General features: G+C 40.7%; 1 protein-coding gene and 1 long non-coding RNA gene across 2 annotated transcripts; one reads left to right on the top strand and one right to left on the bottom strand.

The window, feature by feature from the left end:
* Positions 1–349: 349 nt before the first annotated feature.
* On the bottom strand, positions 350–1,980 carry LOC142665774 (uncharacterized). Its single transcript, XR_012851567.1, has 3 exons — positions 1,743–1,980; positions 575–671; positions 350–423 (listed from the first exon to the last, which is right to left on the bottom strand). It is a non-coding gene; the product is annotated as an uncharacterized LOC142665774 (long non-coding RNA).
* Positions 1,981–5,835: 3,855 nt separating this feature from the next.
* Positions 5,836–13,285, top strand: LOC142665918 (proton channel OTOP2-like). The gene is made up of 6 exons (XM_075845727.1): positions 5,836–6,202; positions 6,611–6,747; positions 6,926–6,984; positions 7,164–7,285; positions 10,752–11,608; positions 12,938–13,285. Exons 1-6 carry the CDS (start codon positions 5,836–5,838, stop codon positions 13,106–13,108), a joined length of 1,713 nt encoding a protein of 570 aa, XP_075701842.1. The 3' UTR covers positions 13,109–13,285.
* Positions 13,286–15,102: the final 1,817 nt, after the last annotated feature.

Genomic DNA, 15,102 nt, shown 5'->3' with positions numbered 1-15,102 from the left:
GAACACACAAGATTATTTCCAGCTTTTTTAAGGTCTACTGAAGAAAGGTTATACAGATTTGACAGAAAGCCAAATTTGGAGCATATATCACTGTATGCGCCAAGTCGTTGTCTCAGACCACTCATTAGATGATCTATGACACCTATAAAAACTTTTTAGAAATGTATTTTTTTATGGTGCATTTTCAGCTGCTGCTCTTTTCGTTTCTGAGCACCTGATTTGTTTGCTGGATGCATGATCTAAGAGTATAGGCTAACAATAGTGTTATGTATTTTCTAACTCGATTTTTACAAAATTAATAATTTAAAGGAATGTAAGGGTGCGTGTGCGGGTGCGTGTTTTGACTTACGGTTTTGCTGGTCCCGAGTTATTTGAAGATCACATGGATAACAACTGTCTGCACTTTTCTTTTCTACACCACGCCTACAAGAAATGGAACAGAAATAGGAAATATTCTATGCCTGATCTACAGGTTATAAATCATAAAAGAGGACAATGATTATTAGGCTAGGTTTACATGTCATATATTTGTTTCACACTTAGGATATGTATTTAGTACTAAAATGCCACTTACTGTGTTGGTGGTACATAGAGTGACTAACTCCAGCGCTGCCAACTGAAAGAGGAGGAATCAGATCATAGATAACTGTATGTGCTTGTCTTTTCCACACCTACAAGAAATCAAACAGAAATCTTGTTTATCACAAAAAAATGAAGGATTACCACCACAATCAGTTGCACCCTTAGGCCTTATTCACATATCAATGATTATAAGCCCAAACCACGAGGAGATTACACACAGATAAAGTATAATGGAAAGATTTGCCCCTATTAGGCCCTGTTCACACTGTGTTTTTTTCCGCGGTTTTTGCCACGGAAACCGCGGCAAAAACGGCCGAAATTGACGGCCATTGATTTAAATGGGAGGTAGAGGCGTTTTTTTTTTACCGCAAGCAAAAAAAATGCTTGCGGGAAAAAGAAACGACATGCCCTATCTTGAGGTGTTTTCGGCCTCAAAAACCCCATTGAAATCAATAGGAAAAGCGTTTTTTGCTGCGATTTTTGACGCATTTTTCCGAAAAAAACACTCGGGGTTATTCCATCTTTCTGTTGAAGAGATAGCTAAAAAAAAAACGCGTGTGGTGCAAAACCACTTAAAAAAAACCAGCGCAGATTTTTCCAGGCAAAATTTTCTGCCTGCAAAAAACTCAGAGTGAACAGGGCCTTATGTGTTTTCAACCACAATTACTGATGGAAACACACAGACGTTTGAATAAGGGCTAAGGGTGCATTTACACGGTGCAGTTAAAGCTGCACCAGAACCGTGTCACATGCAGTTTTGATGTGGTTTTCACTGCCATTTATGGAATTTACAGGTGAAACATGTTACATAAATGTGTTTCACCTGTAGAATAAAAAACTGCACCAAAAACCAAATCAAAACTGAATGCAGTTTTAAATGCACTTAACTACAAATGTGCTATTTCCCATCCCCCCATATAGATTATTTTGTGTGCCGCTTATATTTATTCCCCCCATACAAATTATTTTGTGGGCTGTTGCTCCTATTTCCCATCCCGCATACAGATTATTTTGTGTGCTGCTCTTATTTATTCCCCCCCCCCCCCCCTACAGATTATTTTGTGGGCTGTTACTCCTATTTCCCATCCCCCATACAGACTATTTTGTGTGCTGCTGCTATTTCCCCCCACACCCCATGCATTTTTTTACATTTTACATACCTGCTGCAGTGTGCTGCTGGATTCTATTAAATGTTCCTTTCAGGCTCAGGCTGGTAACTGGTCCCGGCTGTGCAGAGACTGGGGTCCAAACGCTGTGGTCTGCTATGTCTGGTGTGCTGCTGAGCTGTACTGTCTGCAGGGTAGGGGCACCGCTGAGGCTTGGCTCAGTGAAGGAAAGGACGAGGCACTGAGAGGCAGGACTCAGGATGGAACACACATCGCTTCAGGCTTCAGCGTCATCACTGCTTGAGTGACCCAGAGCGGGAAAGAAGGGTGGGCGGGATTAGAAGCTCCTCTTAACTTCACATTGGATGCAGCAGAGATATGGGGTGGAGTTAGAATCAGGAGATGCTTCATTAAGCCATCCTATTGGCCAGCCTTAGTTTCCATCACTTACCCACCAATGATCATTGCTGTGTTCTGCCCGGGAATGAGCTGAAGGTAGTGATAGGAGGAGAATCTTGCTGCTGGAGGAGGAGACCGGGGGAAGTGGACAGCCTATCATCAGAGAGTAAAATCGCAAATGCAACGTTTTACTCAAACCCTGAGTGAGCCGCCCGGGGGTTAAATTTAGATGCCGGGCACTGGATGAGAAATAAAGTTAAGTAGACAATGCACAGCAGCGCAACTTTAAATGGAAATAATTTTTATATCAAATTTTTTCCATTGGGCCCCCTTATTGCCTTGGGCCCCGGGTACTTACCCAGATTGCCCTCATTATAATCCGCCCCTGTGCCTCCCCTTTGAGATATAGTAAGCTCATTCATAAAGTAGCACTGTAAATACTGCTTTCTGACATTCGATCACTACAGGTGGATTTTTTACAAACCATTTCTTAAGAATTTGTAGTCTTGCCAGAAACAACTGTATCTCAAGATCACAATCGTCCACCTGCTTTAGACCTGGTAATCTTGAGAGATCTTCTAAGAGCATTAAACCTTGAGAATTCACCAAAGTTATACCAAAAATAGGTTCAATAATTCCAACTACTGATAACAAATATCGATGTAATTTCGGGCATCGTCACATCAGATGTATCAAATCAGCCTGATCTATATTACACCTAGGACAAGTGTCATTTTCTCTACATCCCATTCTATATAACAGTTCAGGAGCATAATACAAGCGGTGCACCAACATAAATTCGGAGAATCTACGTGAAAAATTCAGTGACACACTATTAACCCCTTTAAACGCTTCTCTCCTTGTAATTAAATCATCATTCCCCAAATCTTTCCCCAATTTTCTATTTAAATCCGCTCTTACTGGACTATCTCTATTTGCAAACATACTTGGTTCGTTGTACACTAAGGATTTTACCCCTTTTATTTTCCCCCTTTTATATAATTTTATAAATAGTTCCTCAGAACTAATCTTAAAAGATTTTCTATCAGGTGTTGCTTCGTACGTGTTGCATTACTTGAAAATAGTTAAAATAGATGGAACCAGATAAAATACTGAACTCCCTCTGTAATTTGTCCATTGTTTTGAATACCCCATTAATGTATTTAGATGTGATAATTAAGTAATACCCCACTTCAACCAAAATGTATTGTCCTCTAACTTAAAGAGGCTCTGTCACCAGATTTTGCAACCCCTATCTGCTTTTGCAGCAGATCGGCGCTGCAATGTAGATTACAGTAACGTTTTTATTTTTTAAAAATGAGCATTTTTGGCCAAGTTATGACCATTTTTGTATTTATGCAAATGAGGCTTGCAAAAGTACAACTGGGTGTGTTTACAGTAAAAGTACAACTGGGCGTGTATTATGTGTGTACATCTGGGCGTTTTTACTTCTTTTACTAGCTGGGCGTTAGGAATGGGAGTGTATGATGCTGACGAATCAGCATCATCCACTTCTGTTTGTTAACACCCAGCTTCTGGCAGTGCAGACACAGCGTGTTCTCGAGAGATCACGCTGTGACGTCACTCACTTCCTGCCCCAGGTCCTGCATCGTGTCGGACGAGCGAGGACACATCGGCACCAGAGGCTACAGTTGATTCTGCAGCAGCATCAGCGTTTGCAGGTAAGTATCTACATCGACTTACCTGCAAACGCCGATGCTGCTGCAGAATCATCTGTAGCCTCTGGTGCCGATGTGTCCTCGCTCGTCCGACACGATGCAGGACCTGTGAGTGACGTCACAGCGTGATCTCTGGAGAACACGGCTGTGTCTGCACTGCCAGAAGCTGGGCGTTCTGAAGAGAAGTGGATGATACTTCTATACACAACGCCCAGCTAGTAAAAGTAGTAAAAACGCCCCGATGTACGCACATAATACACGCCCACTTGTACTTTTACTTTTCAACACGCCCACTTGGACTTTTGCAAGCCTCATTTGCATAAATACAAAAATGGTCATAACTTGGCCAAAAATGCTCGTTTTTTAAAAATAAAAACGTTACTCTTATCTACATTGCAGCGCCGATCTGCTGCAATAGCAGATAGGGGTTGCAAAATCTGGTGACAGAGCCTCTTTAAAGTGTAACTAAAAATTTGACAAACTTCTGCCAATATTAGTGTGATGGTATTAACCATTAAAACTTTATAACTCATCCTTGCCCTATCCGAACCTATTATTTTCTTTTTACATGTGTCAATGTAAAGTGCGCAAGCACTAGTGAATTATCTGTATAGATACAATCGATACGATCGTATCATTATTACAAATTGTGTAACGAATCTTATATTGAAAGTTACGTTGTAACTATTAAATTCCCATTCCCAGTGAAATATAATTATGTTCTATCACCATTTTATATGTCCTGTAAACACTTTAGAGTCCCAGAGTATATGTGTCATGAAATGAACTACAGCAGCCCTAGAGATTACAGATTGAAATTTGGGGAACAGTAATTGGTCCACTGTGAGTAAAGAAACATTACTTTCCGTATATACCAATGCTGTGGGATATCTTGTGTGTTCCTTGTATCTTAGGGACTCTAAATCATAAGTTATATGGGCTCAGAATGAAGAGTTTATAATGTCTTTTTATCACAGTGTGTAAATCAGTCCTAGAAACACAGTATAATCTAGAAAAAGAGGAAGCTCATCCCAGATCAAGGGATCGAAACATAAATAGTCCATTGTGTATAAATAGATAATCTAGCTCAAAGTCATCAAAGTCATCAGTAAGTCCCTTATAGCCTATAATAGGTAATGATATGTGGAGCTGAGGGGTATTCTGCAGGTAAATCAAAATCACAAAAAGAAGGAAATTTAAAAAATAAATAAAACGCAGATACCTTGACTGGAGAATCACAGAAGTACAACCTGAACTACTGCCTGAAATAATCCCATACCAAAGAACTTCATTATTGGACCAAAACCCTGCGGACAATCATCAATTATCCTGAAACTGAACCACTTCGATTTATGCCCAGGATTACAGAATCAATTCCTCATCTGGAAGCTAAAATCAAGGAATTACTAAACCACTGTGCATTCTGGGAGAGAAAATAGGTAAGAAAAGTTTAATTCTAGAGACATCTATTAGATATACTCTTATTAATTTAACCATTCAACTTCAGAGCTAGTATAATGTTTAGTGCTTACGATTATTAATACACTATAGCTGCCGATTGTAATGTTACTTAGTGAGTGGAAAATTTGTTTGCAGGAATATTCAGTACAAGTATACAGAGATGACAGTGCCTGGTGGGTCCCTGTGGCCTGACCCTGTGAGAAAAAACTCCAGCATTCTGCAAAGTATTCTATGACACATAGGCTGCAAATGGATCACCAAACCTAATAATCCATATCAACACAAAGAACTCTCACTTTCCCTTGGAGTTTCAGTCCTCCCCCACAGAAACTTATATATATATATACACACTGTTAACTTAACATGATATTTGCTTGGAGGCTATGCATCAATACTGCTACTTAGTCTACTAACGTTTAACAATTGTCCACACAATTTCCATATTCTATATTGAGCTACTAGACACTCCACATATTCTATAATGGGCAATTCGACAAATATCCAGATTCAGACATACAACTGTGGTAGGGTCAGTAAAGCCCTGGAAACTCGAAGTAAAATTTGAAGAAAGAAAATAAGCTAGTAAAATTATTTTCCAGGACCTGATAATGGGGGACCTGCGTGTTGATACCATTTCTCCTGCAACTTTGTCTTCCACGGAAACCGACACCAAGTTTGAGAAGATCAGTATTGGCCAAATTTCCTTGGTTGCTGTTGAACCTCCAGTGTTGTGGAAGAAAGGTGGTCGCTTGCTCTCTGGTCTTCTGGGGTTAAATGTGCTGCTGTTGGCCATTGTGCTTGTAAGCAGCGGGGCTTTCTATAATGTGGCAGTGGTTGAACGGGAGGTACTCTCTTTGCTGTGCATCCTTATGGGCCTCACTGGCTGCTGGATGACTGTTTACCTACTCTGGACAGCAAAAAAGGACCACAACACAAGCCTAAAAGACTCCCATGCTGGACCCATTTGGCTGAGAGGTAAGGACAAGCATAGATTCTCTACAACATAAAGATATGTTAATATAGATTTACCAATAGGGGGATGATCATGGTGGGTACGATTAATGGAGATCCTGTGGTAGAAACACTTGAAGCAAGAAAAAGTAGTAGAGCCTGGGCAACAAGTGAGAAACATAAATATAGATAGAATTTTAGAAGGGCTGCATGCAAAATCCCCGTAGAAATCCAGCTAAGTTACAAAATCAACTGATCAAAATTCTAATAAGGATTTATGAAGTATCTTTTAAGGGATAAATAAATCAGGTATTGATACGTCAATAGAAATTTGACAATATTGATCAATATTATATCACAATACACTAGATAGAAAACCATTACAAGCTGCTTACTGAATTTCCCCTTCTCTTTTTGTATTTTGCTATGTAGTCGGACTAGCTGTTTTTGGCGTTTGCTCTCTGGTTCTTGATGTGCTGAAGATTGGTAAATCAGTCAGTCTGGCTCATTGTGAATCTCCTATCCAAATTGTTCATCCAGTCTTTCAGGGCCTGTTTGTGGTGTTGCAGGTAAAATTTGTGAAACTGAATCTATCATCCCTTTCTCAACCCTCCTGCATTTTTTGCATATAAACCTGTAGTATCAATACATTTAGTTTTGTCTTAGTCATTTTGATTAGTTTGTCTTTGGCATTAGTTCATTGCTGATGTCAAAATGAGCTTGTGATTGCATGATCTTCCTATACAGACGTACTTCCTCTGGGTGTCCTGCAAAGACTGTGTTCAGAGTCACATGAACCTCACCAGGTAAGAATTAATGCAGAATTTAGCAGAATCATCTCCAATAAAAGTAACTCTATATAAATAATACATATACAATAATATATAATAAATGTAAAAATCTATTTATATAAATTATAGGACATTTGAACTAGCTAGTGGAAGATGTATCTCCCGCACTCAATGGTCATATGCCTGTATTACAGGTGTGGCCTCATGTTGACTCTCAGCACCAATCTAGCAATCTGGATGGCTGCTGTCACAGATGAATCTCTTCACCAGACCCCTAGTGGTAATAATTCATCTGGTGGTCACAGGATTGCCAGAGGTAAGACAACTCCGTTTTAAGACTTTTTGTTATATATACATTTGATGCCAAACTGACAACTATATATAGGCTATAGATCTTTATGAGAAAAGTACCACTTTCTTGTGCTTCTTTCACTTCTATCACATACTAACTTAAAAGTCTTGCTTTACTTTTGGTGAACCCACACAAATACATATTTGATCTTAAAGGGTAAATAAACTTTCAAAAAAACTTCTAACAGTTCATAGTGACATGTCGGAGGTTTTGGTCAGTGAGTCTGAGCACTGAATTCCCTCACTGATCCCTAAAACTAAGTGGCAGAAGCGCTAGGGTGTGCGCTGATCCGCTTTGTTTCTGATCGGCTTTTCTCGGAAAGCCGAGCAGTTGGTGTACGGGCTCAATAGAAAGTCTATGCGCCCGTACACCAATTGCTTGGCTCTCAGAGAAAAGGCAATCAGAAATTAAGCGACTCAGCGCACACCCGAACTCTTCTGCCACTTCTATTTTAGCGATTGGTAGGGGTCTCAGTGCTCAGACCCCCACCGATCAAAACTTCTGACATGTCACTATGACATGCCAGAAGTTTTCTGAAAGTTTAGTTACCCTTTAATACTGGAATCACACTTTTTAGCAGCAAAAGTTTTTCAATAGTTAGATGCAGAGCTGCAGGGAATCTCAAATTTAAGCATCAGCAGATTACAGGTTGCCATATTCTATGAATGGGGTACACAAAACACAGTCTGTAGTCTGCTGACAGGCCAGCAGTGAAGTTACAAGGAATAAGAACTCATACAGCTGTCCTGTTGTATTGTTAGGCTGGGTTCACACGAGCACATTAACGTCCGTAATGGACGGACGTATTTCGGCCGGAAGTCCCGGACCGAACTCAGTGCAGGGAGCCGGGCTCCTAGCATCATAGTTATCTACGACGCTAGGAGTCCCTGCCTCTCTGCAGGACAACTGTCCCGTACTGTAATCATGTTTTCAGTACGGGACAGTAGTTCCACGAAGAGGCAGGGACTCCTAGCGTCGTACGTAACTACGATGCTAGGAGCCCGGCTCCCTGCACAGAGTTCGGTCCGGGACTTCCGGCCGAAATACGTCCGTCCATTACGGACGTTAATGTGCTCGTGTGAACCCAGCCTAAGAGCCCTTCCTCTGCAATAGGGAGAAATTATATTGGGTTATGGAATTTATTTTTTGGGATGCCCAAATACATATTTGTAGCTTCACCAAAAGTATAGCAACACTTTAAATTACTTGTCTAGGAGCAACATATTATGCAACATTACCAAGTAGGTGCTCCAATGCAAAAGTGCGTCAAAGGCTGCATTCAGATGACATTAATATACCTTTATATAGGAGCCGTATATCCAGTGCCAAGAATGGGCGCATACCCCAGCAGGACAAATAAAGAAAACCATTTCAAAATACTTTTTGAGAAAGGTTTCCCTGCTTTGTCCTGATGAGATCCAATCCCATTCTTCGAACTAAACATACGGCTCCTGTGTGGTTTAAGTGTACAGCTAAAACCCATGGTCTCATAGGACAACCTTACAGACAGCAAGTATTTTCATTTTACAGACAGTGGGTGGCACAGAACATTTTTTTGGCCACACTCCCTTCTTGAATGTCACTATGGGCGTAGCTAAAGGCATATGGGCCCCGCTGCAAAAGTCCTTCTTGCGCTCCCCTCTATGATATGTGATATATAGCTATGGATAGGATTAGATACAGTGGCACAGCAGACTTTATATGGTAGGCTTAGATATAGACATTTCAGCTCCAGCACTGGACCCAGGAAAGGTAAGTATAATAATTGCTTTGATTTTTTATGTTACTAATATTTTTTTGTGTTTTTTCTGCGGCCGCCCAATACTCAACCATCACTACAGATAGTTTGGTACTAGATTGCACCCGGCACTTCCTGGTACCCCTGGTGGCGGTGGGTACCGGGGTAATAATGGTTAATATGGTTAATAAATGGGTAATAATGGTGGTTAGTGTTAGCCTCTGCATCGGCTAACACTAAGCCCCCGCCTTAGTAATGGATGTTATCATTCAACCACTAGCCATTACTAAGGCAGTAGTAATAAAGTTTTAATAGAATACAAAGATATAGAAAAAATATTTTATTGAAATAATAAAAAACCCACAAAACCCTCGTTAACCGTTTTTTCAACCGTACTAACTATGTAACTTCCTGGGTCCGTGACAGTTAACGAAGCAGTGACAGCTCTAAGCGGTGATGTAAACCACGTGATGTAAACTAAACAAAGACAGCTTAGAGCTGTCACTGCTTAGTTTACTGAGGCGTGTAAGGGGCGCAGGATCAATCCGAGATGTGCCAGAGTTTCGGCACATATTGGGCGTGTGCAACACTAAATAAACCTAGTGTGGGTACTGATGCAGATACAAAAGAGTCCCGGCGCTAGGACTTATTAGTGGTCATTCACCTTCTTTCAAAGATAGGTGCATGAATACTAGTAACCAGGTAAGGCCCTGTTCACATCTGCATTCGGCATTCCGTTGTCCTGCTCCATCAGAGGAGCAAAACAACGAAAATGCCAGTAGAGAAGGAGACAACTGGCGCCTTATGGAACGCATTGACTTTAATGGGTTCCGTCGGGGTGTCCATGTTTTTACCGGAAACAATAGCACCACATTTTCAGCGGAATCTGCAATGCAGATGTGAATTAGGCCTGGGAGCATATGGGTGGCAGATGCAACTGTATGGCATCCGTCAGAGGTATACGTTAAACGTATACCATGGGGAGCACCCGACATCACTGTCCCCTGGCAGAGCGCTAGTGCCTAGTGCCATATACGGGCCTAGATACAGGGCCCAGCAGACAGTATCACACCAAATGTGATACTGTCTGCTGGGTCCTGTATCTAAGCCTACCACATGGAAGGCATACATTCAGGGCCTATGTGTGATACTGTCTACTGCGCTCTATATCTAAGCCTACCACAAGGTAGGCTAAGATCCAGGGCTCATGTGTGATACTGTCTGTTGGACTCTGTATCTAAGCCTACCACATGGTTGGCTTAGACACAAGGTCCATGTGTGGTACTGTCTACTGTGCCCTGTATATCCTGATCTCAGATATTTCCCCTCCTCTTCGGCTCCGTGTGCAGCACAGGTTCTGACACCTTTCAGCGTCACAAAGTTGTGCGCGGCGCACATAGCGTCGTGACGTCATGATGCTGAAAGATGTCCAGAGCAGCGCTGTGCTCGGGAACGAGGAGGGTAAGTATACCGTTACTATAGTAACAGGGGCCCGTATAGTTTATTACATAGGCCCCTCTATAGTAACTTTGAATTGACGTGGTGTGGGGGACTGCAATTGCGACCGCTGCGACCCCTATAGCTATGCCACTGGCCACCAGATACCGTTCACTGATATTTATTCCAATGTATGTGTATATTTTATCCATTTTAAATTGTTTTAAATCAGAAAGACAACCTCTTTTGTTGCAGCTGGTGGAGGATCCGATGTCTGTGCCTGTAATACTCCAGTGTGCGAAACCTTCCAGACAGGATATTTTTACCTGTACCCCTTTAATATTGAATATTGCCTCTTTGCTTCAGCCTTGTCTTACGTGATGTGGAAGAATGTGGGCCGTGTAATGAGCCACCATTCTCAACACACACATCATTCCCTTCGTCCACACAGACTTTTTGTTGGAATCATCTGTGGGGTTGGGGTCCTTGTGGCCGGCCTAGGAGTCTTCATTGTTTATGAGATTAATGTAGCATCTGAGAAATTCCAAACACAAGCACTTGAAATGTTTTACATCTTCAACATTGTAGCCCTCAGCCTGATGTCTGTTGGCTCACTTGCTGGTTCCATCATCTTCAGATTTGACAAGAGGGACACAGACAGTCACAAGAACCCTACAAGGAGCCTTGATGTTGCTTTGCTGATAATAGCAGCCCTGGGCAAATACTGTATATCCTATTTCTCAATAATAGCCATTGTAGCCACTTCTCCTGGGTACCTCATTAATCATTTAAATTTGGTGTACTCACTGCTCATGATTGTGCAGCACACTTTGCAGAACATCTTCATCATAGAAGGACTGCATAGAGAACCGTTTAGTAGCGAACACTCAGACCCCCATAGTTCTATAGCCTATAATGATAAACATGAAGTTTACATCAATCCAGCAGTTACAATTCCTCAGGCAAATCAATCGGAGGCCGAACACGGACATGAGTTGGATTCAAACTGTAATGGGATTATTGCACACTCCATCATAAAGAATACTCGAGCGCACTGGAGAAGGAAGGCCGTGAAGGAGATCTCTTTATTCCTTCTTATCTCCAACATCATTGTAAGTTACATCTCCTAAGGATAGTAATGGTAATCAGAGAGAGAGAGAAAAAGAAAGAAAGAAAAATAGAAAGATAGAAAGAGAGCGCGAGAGAGAGAGAGAGGTACTTAAAGAGGATCTGTCACTGGTTTAGTAATGCCCTCTTAGCTAATCTAATAGGTCACACTGATAATGGTGGTGAAAATTGTGTCCCAAAAAGTTTATTATTTTAAAAGTTATGAGCTTTTTTTCTAACTATGCAAATGAGGCTAAACTAGACAAGAGGGCATCAACACAAGCGATTCTCCTGAGGTGGCGCTACCTCACAACCTCTGAAGATGCTTCACACAGTGGGAGAGATTGAGGGAAGGGGGATCACTTCAAATAGCCATATCTCGGGCTGTGAATCTAGTGGCATATGAAAAATGAGATTCTTATCTTTCATATAGCAGTAGGATCGCAGTTCTAGCTGTGAAACAACCAGAGATATCACTAGTTGAATACACAGTCGGGAATGGAAGCTGTATACTATATGATCAGGCTGTATTGCTGGGCAGGGAAGGGGGAGAAGCTGTATGACCATTGGACAGCGTCATACAGAAAACATTACACCGCCCAGAGTGAAAAGATTGTGTCACCTCCCATTTGGCAAGTATAGCCACATTAGCATATTTAGAAAAATGCTCATAACTTTGCAAATAAAAAACGTTTTGGAAAAAAAATTACACTGTAGTTATCAGCATCATAGCGCCTATTCGATTAGTTAGGAGATAGGGAATTGATAAACTGGTGACAGATCCTCTTTAATCAGTCTGCACCAACAATTATTACACCAGCTTCTTTTCTTGCACTTTAATAATTAACTCTCCAATTATAGCATTTATTCAGGGATTATTAATACTTTCAATAGTAAGGAAAAAATTCTGCATCAAAAATCAATTACACTTTGAATATCTGTTCCTGTATAACCCTTACCCATCGAACCCCCCAATGGTGAAAATATTTAAACTCTTATTAGATCCAGGTCAAAGATTTGCTCTTTGCAGAGGCTCTCTCTTCTGACTATGGAGAGGGGTTCACAGCTGATGTCTCCCATTATGAAATCCATATATCCTAGTTTGATATGTATGAACTGGAGTTGTCCAGAGTAGACAACTGTTTGAACTTTTTGATTTCACAGAACACTAAGAGACAGGATTTAGACTTTGTGATTAGGGACGACAATTGCTGGGGGTCATTGACCAAGCAAAGAGCAGGGGTAGGTTATAAAGGGCTATTCAAAAAGATGTTTAACAAATACTGAATTTTTTTACTGAATTTGTCTAACAATATTGTGTCTTATTTTCCTAGTTCTGGATCATGCCTGCCTTTGGTGCCCGTCCACAGTTTGATAATGACCTGGAGCTAAAGTTCTATGAAGAGTCAATGTGGATAGCTATAGTAAACATTGGTCTTCCATTTGGGATCTTCTACAGGATGCATGCAGTTGCCAGCTTGCTGGAAGTCTATGTCATTTCCTAGCACAACTGGTATCATGCCAAAACAAGATCAAGATAAAACTAGGAGGTTAAAGAAGGCATTAAAGAACAGACTATTGTTTCCATAGCTTCCCTATGTTTGCAAGAGTTATTAGACTGTGATTAAAATACCAGTGACACCCATTTAATTAACACTGGCAAATAGCTACCCCTGCTATGTATTTACTACAACATGTATTTTCTATAAAAAAAAAATAAGCTGTGAATGTATCTGAAATTGTTTAAAGACACATTAAATCCTCTCTTCTTCCAAAAAGGTTCCCTATAAGAGTTCTTTATTATGGAGCCCTAAGCCCTTCCATAAATGTCTGACTCAATTGTTGAGGGCTGATATCATTCAGTCTGGTGCAACTTTACATTTCTACAATCAAAGTTTCTACCATAGTGTTTCTAGAGTAACCCATGTATAAGAGCATTAGAGACTGTTGCATTACATTACGGAAACATTTGATGTATCAGGGATATTGCCTGTGTATTACATAAAGAATGATGAAGCTTTAATGACTCACTTTACTGTAAAATGTGAAAATCCTTTTAAATTGTATAATAATGCAAATAAAGGTAAACTACAAATTACGGGGTGATCTTTGATAAAGGACATTTTTGGTGAGTTATGGACAAAATAACTATAAAAAGACTAAAACATATATGACATTTGAAGAGAAAAAATAAACCACAAACAAGATTAAAGGAGTTTGTCTCACCTCAACAACCCCTTTCCCCCTCACTTGGAACCCCTCTTTAACCCGTTCCCACTACTTGACGTACTATTAGGTCATGATAAGTGCATCGTTCGCGAGCCTGGCACATACAGGAGCTGTGAGAACTTCTGTCTCGTACAGCAGTTGCCGCAGCTCATTCAGAGGGGACCGATTGCGGCATCCCCACTGATTAACCCCTCAGAAGCATGATAGCGGGCGGCGATGGTTGCTATGGCAACCGGAGGCCTAACAATGGCCTCCGGCTATGCCATCTACGGAAGCCTAGTGGGTCCTGACAAAGCCAGGATCCCCTGTGCTTGCTGTCAGCGAGTAGCTGACAGCTCTAATACACTGCACTACACACGTGGTGCAGTGTATTAGAATTGCGACCAGGGCCTCCTTCCTTCAAGCCCCTAGTTGGACAATTAAAAAAAGTTTCGTAAAAATAAAAAATATAAAAGTTTTAAAGTAATAAAAGTAAAAATCCCCCTTTTTCCCTTATCAGTCCTTTATTATTAAAAAAATAAATAAATAAACTATACATAATTGGTATCGTTGTGTCCATAACGTCCTGAACTACTAAAGTGTTTCGATATTAATCCCGCGCGGTTAACGCCATAAAAGAAAATAATAATAAACCATACCAGAATCACTATATTTTTTGCCTCGCAAATAATGGAATAAAAAGTGATCAAAAAGTCGGATGTACCCAAAAATGGTACTGATCGAAACTACAGTTCGTTACGCAAAAAAACTAAAATCGGCGTTCTTGATAGGAAAATAAAAAAGTAATGGCTCTTAGAATAAGGTAACACAAAAAGTAAATGATTTTTTATAAAAAAGTATTTTATTGTGCAAACTCCATAAGATATAAAAAAAACTATAAACATATGGTATCGGCGTAATCTTATCGCCCCGCAGAATAAAGTGAATGTCATTTATAGTGAACACTGTAAAAAAAAAAAGGGAGAAAAAAACAATAGTAGAATTGCTGATTTTTAGTCACCACACCTCTTAAAAAATAGACTAAAAACTGATCAAAAAGTCGCATGCACCCCATGAAAACTACAATGAAGTCCTCTGCCCACTTTCTCTTTGCCTGAGCAATATTGTATCTATCCTTGTGTTGGTCTGCAAAGGTTCCCTAGTGTTATTTTGTATCCTGTATCCGTGTTCGGTGTCAAGTCCAGTGTCCATGACGGCTTCAGTATCCGCGTCCGGTGTCCGTGTCAAGTCAAGTGTCTGAGACGACTTCATTATCCGTGTCCGGGCCAAG

Source organism: Rhinoderma darwinii, chromosome 13 (genome assembly GCF_050947455.1).
Source record: "Rhinoderma darwinii isolate aRhiDar2 chromosome 13, aRhiDar2.hap1, whole genome shotgun sequence".
In the NCBI taxonomy this organism is placed as follows: Eukaryota; Metazoa; Chordata; class Amphibia; order Anura; family Rhinodermatidae; genus Rhinoderma; species Rhinoderma darwinii.
This window is presented reverse-complemented; position numbering and strand designations above follow the sequence as displayed.

Bases quoted from the DNA above. Each gene is read 5' to 3' on its own strand.
- LOC142665918 (XM_075845727.1), top strand. From the start codon at position 5,836: ATGGGGGACCTGCGTGTTGATACCATTTCTCCTGCAACTTTGTCTTCC. The intron at 6,203-6,610 runs GTAAGGACAAGC...TTTGCTATGTAG, and splicing joins TGGACCCATTTGGCTGAGAG to TCGGACTAGCTGTTTTTGGC. The intron at 6,985-7,163 runs GTAAGAATTAAT...CCTGTATTACAG, and splicing joins AGTCACATGAACCTCACCAG to GTGTGGCCTCATGTTGACTC.